This window comes from Eupeodes corollae, chromosome 2 (genome assembly GCF_945859685.1).
Source record: "Eupeodes corollae chromosome 2, idEupCoro1.1, whole genome shotgun sequence".
Classification (NCBI taxonomy): domain Eukaryota; kingdom Metazoa; phylum Arthropoda; class Insecta; order Diptera; family Syrphidae; genus Eupeodes; species Eupeodes corollae.
The window spans coordinates 147,462,529-147,474,691 of NC_079148.1; the positions used below are offsets into that span (position 1 = coordinate 147,462,529).

A 12,163-nucleotide genomic window follows, 5' to 3' on the forward strand; every position below is an offset into this window, starting at 1 on the left:
AATACTGCATTTAAAAAAACCACTACTCAACTCGCTAGACTCTGCCATCAACGTTTTTCCCGCCGATCACAGCCAACTTCACACCAAACTAACCGTCAACAAACTTCCATTTTTGACATTTCTGCTGTCCCACACATAGCTCCTCAAAATCCATCCAATGCACTAACACTACCATCAATACATATATTAAATTTGACGGCCGAGGCGATTTGCAAAAAAGCAAAAGTCTCATTTTCTTGTGTTGCACACCACCAGTTGGGAGAATTTTTGCGGAAAAATTTCTAATTTTTGCAAAAACTATCGACAAATTCTGGATTAAAATTATTGAAGCAGCAACTGCAAAGCATGATAATTTAGTTGCAATAAATTGCTAATTTATAAATTATGGCATCTGCGCTAGAAAATTACGTAAATGTTGTTCGTACCTTGAGTGCATCGGGTAAGGATAATAAATTCCTCATCACACACAGGACATTCTAGAATCTAGATAAATTGCGAAATAAAATCCATCAAATTTAAAAGCATTTAATTAACATTTAACCATCAGTATGTATATGTATTGATATTTTATTACTTTTCTTACCTAAAGGAAACTTTGATGTTTTAGTGGAACAATTGAATGATTCGATTGAGTTGCTAACAAAGAATTCGATTATCTTGGACAATGTCCTGGAGACACTGGACATAAACCAGCATTCGTTGGGTGTGATGTATGTTTTGTTGGCTAAATTCTCAAATGCTTTGGTAAGTTAAGAATTTTCTTTCGATTTCGAGTAAAAAAATCAAAAAATAAAACGAAACGAATTTTAATTATGTTTTCAATTCAAGTGAGAGCTTAAGAAAAACCGGCGCGGTGCGGCGCGGCCAGCCGATTAAAATGTGAAATGTTTGTTAACATGAAGAGATAAGCAAACAAAGAGTCAAACAATAGAAACTCGCATAAATTTGGATTCTTAATCGAACCGGTGATTAAATGACTTAGTATGACTGAAGCACTGCGTTATGGGTTGTCCTTTTTTTAAAGATCGTTAATTGGGAAAAATATGTTTACGTGGCGCCTAAGAAAACCACAAAAGTCTCAAGTCATTGTTCGCAATATTCATGATATTCTTTTGCGGACCTCTTTTGTATTCTGTCATCTCATGACGGTCGTCGATTGTTTATGCCTTAGCTTATTTTAGGGGAAGGCACCATCATCGTTGTGCTAAATTCATATATATTTGACACTGTAGAAGATGCATTTTGTTTGGTATTTATTTCCTTTATATGAACAGAAGAAGTTATGGCATAAAAAAGATCTGTAGAAAAGTGAGAGTCAGTTAATATTTCGCTATTTTATAAGCTTAGAGATTGAGAACATTAAATAACAATGTAAAACAATAATATTCTCATTTATTACGTAGATCAATTCTCTCAACCATCAACCAAATGGCAGTTGATAGAATTCATCAATTGATTTGATAAAATATGCCATTGTGAATACCTTGGGTCTATATGGGTTAGTCTAAAACAGTTGAGTAAACAATATTTTTAGTTTTTTTCATTTTGAGCATGAATACATAAACAGTTGGTGGTACCGACTCTGGAACAGGCAACATAAAGTTGGCCATGTGAAAAACATGATTCCTCCAAATTGACACGACAACGTTGGAATGTTTGCCCTTGGGCTTATTTATGAACATCGCAAATGATAAACGCACAGTATATTGTAACCTTTTGAATTCAAATGTTTTGTACTTAAATCTTTTGTCAGTTGAATTTATAGGGATACTCGGTATCAAACGAACTTCTCCTTTTGATTTACCCAGTAAAGATTGTAGCTTTAATCAAAGTTGGCAATAACTTTTTCACTGCATAATAAAAGAACCAATTTTCAGATTCAAGCAATTGAATAATTCATTGCCTCATCTTGATTCAGAACACTGTCAATTGTTTTATATGTCGTGAATACACTTGACTGTTTCGTTTGAATTTGAAAATTAATGGCATTGATATGAATCAACCAATCATGATCTCTCTAATTCTGTATAACATTCGGAAAAACACATTCAATCAACTCATCTATAGATTGCGCAATTGTACAAAAATTGTTCGGTAAAGTGATCAATCCGTTGGTACTGTCGATTGGTATTTTGCCATCACCAATTTCTAACAATTGTTTTGATAACTCGTGGGCGGTTGCATCATTATGTAGGTGAATACGCATATTAATGTTCAGTGTCAATTTTCGTACATATTTCCAAAGAAATGATGACTTCAAACCGGCGTTTATTTCATATGTAGGCGTTGATCGAGGAATGACAGGCAATGTTTGACGAAAGTCCCCTGACAGCAATATTAGAGCACCACCAAAACAGCTGTTGATTACCGCGTAAATCTTTCATTGTTCGATTAAATGCTTCTATTGATTTTTTATTCGCCATTGTGCACTCATCCCATAAAATAATTGACGTTAATCGCAGAACTTTTACCATAGCAGAATTTCTCGAAGAAGCAAGTTGGGGTTTCAATCACCCATACATTCAATTGCAAGTTTAATGCAGGGTGTGCGGTACGACCACCTTTTAATAATGTAGCATAAATTCCCAAAGATGCAAGTTTCGATCAAATAGTCGCTAAAATCAATGATAAAACGAAATTTTTGCCTGTACTACCAGCTGTTTTTGTTGAATATTTAATTTAATTATATTCGATTGTACAAATAAAGGTAAATCATTAGAATTGAACTCCTGCTCACGTTGCAGTCCACGGTCAAAAAAAATCATGTATCTCGCGCTTTGCTGTAATCTACATTTCCAAGGTAATCAACTAATCGGGATTTCTTTATGTATTAGCACAAATTGTTTGTATATTGTTGTTCTCTGGACTTTCACGAATAATTGATGACCAAAATTAGCCAAATTGGTATTGGAAACAAACAATTAGTCAGCATGGCTCTCGCCATTCACCGTGAATGCAGCTATTTCCACATTTCGAAAGAAATAAAACCGATAATGCGGTGAGCGTGTGTATGGGATACAGCACCAAAAAAATGGATGTAAGGGTAATTTGTTGATGGCTTGAAGATTGTCTTTAATCCATTTAGCTTATTGACGAGAATGCATTACCAGAAATTATCTTTGTCACTTAGTACCGTAAAATGGAAAAATTTGGGGTATAAATGTTCATAATTTGGAAGCGTTGTACTGGCGTTACAAGAGTTTTCATTCTCAACTGTTACACCATCGACATTTCTTATGCAACTAATTATATACCCTATTTGTCTAGTAGTCATGGTACTTGCTGCAAAATTGTCTTCTAGAAAATTATAATAATTGGCTCAGAGTTATGTTCATTTAGTCAAACTTATTATTATTTAACTTATTCAAAGACGTTTTAATTTACATAATCGATTAGAAAACGGTTCGGAAAGTTCTTTTTAATGCATTTTATGACACAAAACAGACGAGACCATTCCTATGCTGGAGAAGATGTAGTAGTATGTTACGTTCGAAGCCTTGAGGTGCGCAACTTTATGACGTACTTCGGATCGCCTTTGGCATAGTTGGAGGAAGTTGTTACAGAAAAATTGTAATTTTGTTTTGTCACATTTTTAGAAGCTTTGTTTGTTTAAACCATAAAAAATTGGGTCTGCAGTTCTAAAGAGGACTTCAAATTGCATTTTCTCTTTCTGTTTGTTTTATGGCTACTTGAATCTTTGACTGTGAATCCTAAACTGAATTTCTTGTAAAAAAAAACTTTTTTTTCGGTCATTATTTTTTTTTGTATAGTTCGTTACTGCGTTATTCCATTTTAACTGCAAAGATAAAAAAAATCCAACAAATCTAAATTTTGGTGAGTACGTGTATAACGTTGCTCTTTTTTTTTTTAAATAAATGTAAAGTTTTAACCTAGAAAAGTGTGTGCTGTTAATAGCATCAAAAATAGGCTTTAGTGGAGATTTTGTTTCATATCAGCTGTTACTTCCGTGGATAGTTCCCCCCTTATTAAACTGATCCTCTTGGTTCGAATGTCTGTTATTGGAAACAAAGCTTGAAAGTTATAACTTCGATCAGAGGTAGGTGTCGTCTGGTTCTTTAAGGTTACTCATTCTCAAGGAAAAGAGTTTCACTTTCTAATATAAAAAATCGGTGAAAACGTGGGGTTGCTTTGCTTGTTTAAGTGTGGGACCGATCTTCCCAATTCACGATAATCATGTCTAAAATGTATGTCCTAAAAAAGCAAAAAGTTTTTAAGCATTTATAATAAACCCTTAAAAATCAAATATTCGCCCCGAAAATATGCTCAATAAATGTGAAAGATGTATATAGGAAGCGTTATTTGTTTTAAGAAATTAATTAATAAGAGCAATACCGATTACCGATCAACAAAAAGGAAAACCAAAACTCTTCTTCACTTCAACTTTTTGAAGATAAATAAAACATTCAAAAAATTTGTTTAATGGCGAATAGTTCAACTTCGTACACATACAAATATTATCTAAGAAAAAAAAGTTAACAAAGCAAATTCATTTTTAAATAAAAGACCCTTTTTAAAGAAATTTTTTTTGCAATTTTTTGAAAATTAAGCGTTGTCTGTTTGATCGAAATACACTTTTATACATGGAAAGGCTCGGTTCAATGTAACAGAAGTGATCGGAGCGTATTTGAATGCTAAAACTTCAGCAATTGAATATTCTTCAACTGCTATGGATTTCTCTCCTGACAAAGCCATTGCAATTATTACATGTTCTATTTTCTTTTTCACTGATTTCGCAGCCTTGCTGTAGATTGTCTTACCCGCATCACTTATAATTTGTGTGCTGGTATTTAGCGATAAATCTATAAAACTAGAAACCCATAGCTTGATGCCAAAAAAAGCATACAAAATTCGAACAATCTTTAAAAATGGTTGGCGTAGTAGTTCAACGCTTCAAACCATGTCCCCCATCGTTATAATTAGTTGTAGAGAAAGTTCCAGTCCAGCCTCTAAAGTTTTCAATTTGGATGAAGCTTTTAAAAACAGTTTTTTCCATTTGCTATAAAGCGGTCAATGTCAGCATATTCACTCCTAATTTTTCACATACTCGGTGAAGTCCATGTGCGAGGCATGTAACATGCATTATTTTTTGGTAGAAAACTTGAATAGCTTGTTCCGCTTTTACCCTATACGGAGCAGCATCTGATGGAGATGATAACAAAAAATATGTTTGTACATATTTTTGGTTGCCCTAATCATGACCAAGGAAGCAAGACGTGCTAAGGACTTAAATGGCATTTTCGCAAGATAACGATCCCAAGCACTGTTCGAAATTGGTAATAGCCGAACATTTTACTCAATTCTCAGTGGATTTATTGAGCTCCAAAAGATTTAATAAGAACAAGGAGATGTGGAGGTTGTTTGGGGGAAGATTGTTGTGGATTAATTAGTTAAATTCCTTAAACTATCACAATTTCAAGGAGAATTTTAGAATTTCTTTATGTGGCAAAGACGGAACCTCGAAAAGGTGTTCTCTTTCCTCTTCTCATTTTCACCCCTCTATGTGTTTTCCCCGGAACTTTCGGCCACAAATTCCTCAAAAACTAACAAGTTTCAGAATCTACATATCTGCTGCTTGCAGTTTCGAGGAAACTTAATTTTCACTCTCTTGTCAATGCTCTTGATTGTCGCTTGGCTATCGAAAAATATTGTGTTTTTGTTTACCGCATTGTGAGCAGCTTCAGAAATAGCATAAGTACCTCAGCTTGAGAGGCACTGCATTAGTTTCGAAGTTTTATGATTCTTTTCAGAGAATGAAAGACTGTACTCTCTGTTTTGGAACCGTCCGTCCGTAAAGACAGAGATTTCTGTTATGGCTATTGGGGGGTTAAAACAGATACATATTTCTTATCATTTTATTTTGTAATGAATATTGATTCTATATTTTTTTAAGAATGCACAAACATGCACAACAACGGAAGCTGCTCATTTAATAAAACTTTTTAAAGATTTCATAACGCTTTGCAATGGAGAGCAAGTTCGTTTTGCCAGCCATTCATGTAAGAAAATATTTTTAATACAATATTTTACCTCTTAACAAAACATTATTTTATTCTTTATGCTTTAGATTATGAACTCTGCCACTTTTTCACAACCTTCATATTACGTCAGCCATCGTGTATTCACGGTATTAAGATTCTAGCTCATGCTGTAGATAAAATACGTCTATTTGATTCGCAATTAACTGCCGTACATGCGGATTTATGTTTGCTTAGTTTACAAGCGAAGTGCTTTAAAACGGCTTTAAAATTCTTAGACATCGATATCACATCAATTGCCACTGATGGCTCAGCGAATCGAGGATCGGTAAGAATTTTTATTTTAATATATTTTTCAAGAAAATAGAAATTAAAAAAAAAAAAAAAAATTTTTATATACAGTTGTTTGCATCTATACAAGACTCAAATCTTGATGTGAAATATTTCCTCCTTTACTATTATTATGGCGGTATGATTTATACAGCTGTAAAAAACTACGAACGAGCCTTGTATTTCTTTGAAGTCGCTGTTTCAACACCTGCCATGGCAATGTCCCATATTATGCTTGAGGCTTATAAGAAGTTTATTTTAGTTTCTCTAATATTACATGGAAAGGTATTGCTAACTTAAATATGAATAAATAAAAGGGTTTTGATATTTTATTCGTTCCTTTTTTAGATTCTCACAATCCCAAAATATTCTTCACAAGTTGTATCGAGATTTATGAAACCTCTTAGTCAAGCCTATCACGATTTAGCAACGGCGTATGTTTCTTCTTCAAGTGATGATTTGCGAACTGTAGTCATAAAATATAGTGAAACTTTTATAAGAGACGTTAATATGGGTTTGGTTAAACAGGTAAATTATTTTTGTTGTTTTATTTTGTGTCTTATTTTCATTTGTGGTTTTTGTTTGTTTGCTATAGGTTCAATCCTCATTGTATAAGAAAAACATCCAACGACTTACCAAAACGTTCTTAACCCTATCACTACCGGATGTAGCCAGTAGAGTCCAACTGACCACTGCAGCCGAAGCAGAGAAATATATTTTACATATGGTAAAGACTTACGAAATGGAAAAATATTATATTTTATCAAGTAATCCTTTTATAGATAAAGGCTGGAGAAATATATGCTACAATCAATCAAAAAGACGGTATGGTCGTGTTTAAAGATGACCCAGAGAAATACAATACACCAGAAATGTTCCTTAAAGTACAAGAAGATATGTCTGGAGTAATGGAGATTATTAAGCAAATAAATAAAATGGAAGAAGAGATTGTATTAAATCCATTGGTAAAAAAAAGAAACCTTCCAATTTTATTAGAATATCTTTTTTTAAATTATAAATTGTTTCTTTTTTCTTATTCTTTATTTTTATATTATTTTTATAGTATGTGAAGAAAGCAATCGGCAATCAAGAAGAAGAAATTGCATCTGGGCAGCATTCAAAAACATATTCCGGGTAAGTTTTTATTAGTTAACATAAATTGTGAATATAAATAATAAGACCAAATATAAGAAAATATTCGTAACACTACAACAACGTCAGTTCCTATGCTCGTTTTCAATGAAACTCCTTTTGTAAGCTCGATTGATAAAGAAAACTTACGTTATACGATACGGCCAGAAAGTAACCTAACTTCCTTTTGCAATTATGTGGCGCAACAACCAATTCCCACTTTCTTCAGTCTTAAAAGGTCTTGATATTGAAAAATCCACTAGCCTGAATAGAACTCCTTCCTGAAGAGATGGTCTTCCCCGTTGACAAAACCACTGCGTAAGCTTTTTCATCTGACCTTATATTCAGGTCTCTTTATAAAATAAATTTGGTTCAGTCTGTCTGTGCAAGAGAATTTGTCTCCCCTCTAACTTTAGTCCGATTGCACTTACGTCCTGGAAACTTACTTACTTACTAAAGGTGGCGCTACAGTCCGGGGCGAACCTGGGCCTCAACCAACGTCAAAAGCGTCTCCAGCTCGGTCCCTAGCTAGCTGTCTCTAGTTTCGCACTCCAAGTTGGTTGAAGTCTTCACCCACCTGAGTCGCGGTCTTCCTCTACTGCGCCGTTCCTCGGGATTGGATTCGAAGACATTCCGGTCTGGAGCTTTGATGTCCATTCGCTCTAAATGACCCAGCCATATAAGCCGTTCCTCATTCACCATTTATGCATACGGTACCAAAAATCACCCGAAGAATTTTTCTCTCGAAGCATCCTAAGACGCTCTCATCTTTCTTTGACAGGGTCCAGGCCTCATCTCCAGAACCAGGATGATGAGTGTCTTATAGATACTTATTTTAGATGCTCGAGAGAGGACTTTACTTCTCAATTGCCTTCTAAGTCCAAAGAAGCAGCGATTTGCAAGAGTTATTCTTCGTTTGATTTCAGCGCTGGTGTCGTTGTCTGTGTTAATAGCGGTGCCTAGGTAGACAAAGTCGTTAACTACCTCGAAGTTATAGCTGTCCATGGTGAAGTTTTGTCCAACACGTCGTTGTTCGATGTCCTTTTTGATGACAGCATATACTTGATGTTGCCTTCATTGACCACTAAACCCATCTTCTTCGATTCCGTCGAAATGCCCAAAAACGCTCCACTGACATCACTCTTTGATCTTTCAATTATGTCAATATCATCTGCGTATTCGAGTAATTGGATGGATCTTTGGAAGATTGTGCCTCTAGTGTTGACGGTTGAGTTTTGCACAGTTCTTTCCAGAACGATATTGAAGAAGTCGCATGACAGTGCATCGCCTTGTCTAAAACCTTTTTTGACATCAAATGCATCGGTAAGATTTTTTCCGATCTTGACAGAGCAGCGTGCATTCTCCATCGTCATTCTGCACAAACGGATAAGTTTGACAGGGATGCCAAAACTAGACATTGCTCTGCAGAGCTCTTCCCTATGAATGCTGTCGTACGCAGCTTTAAAATTGATAAAGAGATGGTGGGTATCGATTTGAAGTTCCTGGGTTTTTTCCAAGATCTGCCGTAGTGTGAATATTTGGTCGATAGTGGACTTTCCTGGTCTTCGTCATGGAAACTCTCATCAATTTTCAGCTCAAGAAATATCTTGAAAAACGAAACATTCTTACAAATTTATCAGCAACAGATCTCATGATTTATCTTACCGAACGTTCGGTTAGAAATAACCTTTTAAGTCGGTAAATCACGAAATAAATTATGGTTAGCCCCACGGCCCTCTTCTATATTTTTATAATCTGCTGCGTTATTTTTCGCCCATAAAAACATTCCGCACAGTTCATCACCCGAATAAGCTCATCTTAAGAAGCCTCATAACGTAAAAAAGAACTCATCCCAAAATAATATGACACCTGGAAATTGACCTGTCGGAAAAAATGGTTTGTGCATTGGATTAGTACGTAAAAATGCACAAACCATTTCTTTTTTCCCAGTATTTTATATATGTATTATAATACAATTCTATTTGTTGTAACAAATTATACATTTATATTCAATATATATACACATTTTGCACATTCTCTTCCTTTTGACGCCTTTGTTGAAATAAGTTCACAGTACGAAAGGGAAAAGGGAGACATAGTGAAGGAATAATATAATGATGATGTTTTTTCTGAAACTTTTCAGCCACTTAAGTGGCTCCGTGACGAAAATACCCTCAGCCTACTATGTGTATTTTTAGATTCACATCCATAGGATGTAAGCTAATTGAATGATTCGACAACAAAATGTTGTTTACTATTACAAAAGAGTTAACGAACAACCCCTTCTCCCTACAAATGTCACTATAAATGGGTGATACAATCTTCAAGGAGACTGTTCGGTCTCGGCTTTTGGTTCTAGTTCCCAAGTCCTTTCTTGTAAAATGATCGCATTTTTGAAGTGCAAAAACTTTGTTTTCTCCAAGTATGTTTGCTCCTTCTCATCTGCCTATAACTCGAGTACAAGCCTCATACTTGGATATGTACCCTAATAACTCACTTGGTTCTCTTAGACAGAGCTGAAAATTGATCTCTAAAAAGAATTGGTGATATGTGACTTTTGTCTTAACTGACACTTTGTGTTTCATGTCTGTCATTTTTGTTATCGCGATTTTCACAAACAATGTTCCAGCAAAAACGTCAGTTGCATTCCTTCTAATACCCGTACTTCTATAAATGCTCATTACTTTGCCCTTTCCAATTTCCGACGTAAACTTAAGAACAGAGCTTCTTTTTTAGCTGCACTTCACCAATGTGGAGTTCTTCATCACGCGCATCACCACCACTCATTGCAATTTCCAGACATTTAAAACCAACGTGCATCGGTATCTCCCTTCTAATCATGTTCTCCTTTCGTAACTTCTAGCACTATTCTATTCATAACCTCTATAGTGTGCCCAGAATATAAATAAATAAGTTGTCCAAAAGGGGTATGAAAAAGTTACCACTTTTAGGTTCCCTTTTTTTCTGAAGCTCGTTAAAAATGATTTTTTAACACGATTTATTTTCAACTGACTCATCATTTTATTTGTTTTATTATTACAGAGATCCCGCAGAATGATGTTTCAACGCTTCGTCATGACTGCAGAATATTATTTTAAAAACTAGTTCATCCATTATCATCTCTAAATCTGCGTTATATTTTTAAAAAGAACAATGAAGGAATGTACACTATATTATATATCTCGTTGCAAGAGTGCTAAAAAAAAACATATAGAAAACAAAACAAAATGTTTTGCCAGTTTATTCGGCAAGAAAAACAAAAAACAAAAAAAGAATTTGTAATATTTTATGTGTATTGTTTCATTTTTAGTATTATTATTATTTTTTTTATTTTAAACCGTGAATCGAAGAAAACCGATATAAAACAAAAATAAATCTCTCGATACAAAAATATTCAAAACAAAAAAAGATACAAAGCTAATAAAAAAGGATAAACATACAAAATAGTAAAAAATTCAACTGGCACACACAAAATGCACCCACATTTCATTTCACTCTGCAAAACAAATTTCTTGGTTATTTTACTTTTTTTATTTTATTTTTTCTTCTTTGTAATTAAATCATAAGAATTCTTTAAAATAAAAACAAAAAAAAAACTATGTTAATTTATGCAGAAAATAATAATTGAAACTCGTTTCGTTTTGGAAATTTAAGCTGAACGACAGACGCTACGATGGTGAACGGTGATCAAACGAAGTAAAAATGCTGTAACAGATTTTGGGCCAAATTAGCATAAACTTTTCAGATTGTTTAAGTTTGACTAGATCATGGAAGTGATGATCGTAGCGCCATATCTTTGTATACATACAGAACATAGGTTAGGTGGGTTGCCTTGTGATTTTGTTTTAAACTAATTTACATATAGCAGGCCTAACTAAGAGTTTTGAAAGTTCGAAGACCTCAGCGGTCGAATTACCTTCAGCTAACTGATTAAATAAAATAGTGTTTTCAATAGTTTTATACTTTGTATTTAATTGAGAAGAATTGATACATTATCATTTTCTTTTGTTTTTTAGTTGATAATTTATTTTAGTTAATAAAGATCAGTGAACGCTTTAAACTTTTTTTTGAAGCGATTTATTTGGCTAAATGGCTTTCTTTTAAAGTACTTTTTTAAAAAAATAGTCAGACAATAGTTAATACCAAATAAACTATACAAACAAAAATTTCAGATCAATCGGTTTAAAATCGGTCTTTGAAGTTTTGAGTAGTAGAAAATCATGAATAAATTTGCAATATTTTAATGCTAACATTCGAAAACCGAGTACTTCAAAGTTTTTCTCCGACCTCGTTTTTGAGGTAAAGTTAAAAGGATAGATTTTTCGAATAGCCACACAAATAAATATGATCGAAAACTTTTTAAAAAGAATTCGGTCATTTCAGACTATTGATAAAAATCTTTACGAGCTCCATACTTTATGAGGAACATTTTATTTTTTGTTGCTATTTGTAGTAGGAATCTTTTCCGGCGAAGCCACTTGCAACGTTCACGTAAATGAAAAGTTTCAATCAAATCGGAAAGCATAATAGGAGTGATAGTTTTGATCAGTTAAGTTGCCAGCGATAATATATTCATGGTTATTATTTGTAATATTTGTACATACATTTGTGGAAACTTAAACAAATCAGACTATTTACCATTAAGGGTAGTTCTAAGAATAAATTAAAATTAGGTAGGTATGGAGTGTATGAGCAATCATTTCAAA

General features: G+C 33.9%; 1 protein-coding gene across 2 annotated transcripts; it reads left to right on the top strand.

Annotated features, from left to right (window-relative positions):
* Positions 1–177: 177 nt before the first annotated feature.
* On the top strand, positions 178–11,087 carry LOC129947184 (COP9 signalosome complex subunit 3). Of its 2 annotated transcripts, none has more exons than XM_056057638.1 (10): positions 178–546; positions 608–744; positions 5,912–6,017; positions 6,086–6,324; positions 6,399–6,611; positions 6,675–6,854; positions 6,922–7,053; positions 7,109–7,291; positions 7,390–7,460; positions 10,500–11,087. In XM_056057638.1, coding segments are annotated over exons 1-10 (1,278 nt in total). In that variant the 5' UTR covers positions 178–545; the 3' UTR covers positions 10,516–11,087. The 2 variants fall into 2 exon arrangements, with proteins under 2 accessions (XP_055913613.1, XP_055913612.1); XM_056057637.1 differs by having other exon boundaries at positions 178–439; positions 590–744.
* The last annotated feature ends 1,076 nt before the right edge of the window (positions 11,088–12,163 follow it).

What these genes read in the sequence shown, in the direction of transcription:
- LOC129947184 (XM_056057637.1), top strand. Translation starts at nt 385, where the DNA reads ATGGCATCTGCGCTAGAAAATTACGTAAATGTTGTTCGTACCTTGAGT. An exon ending in CTCTAATATTACATGGAAAG is followed by an intron (nt 6,612 to 6,674) that starts GTATTGCTAACT and finishes TTCCTTTTTTAG; the next exon opens with ATTCTCACAATCCCAAAATA. An exon ending in AGAAATATATTTTACATATG is followed by an intron (nt 7,054 to 7,108) that starts GTAAAGACTTAC and finishes ATCCTTTTATAG; the next exon opens with ATAAAGGCTGGAGAAATATA.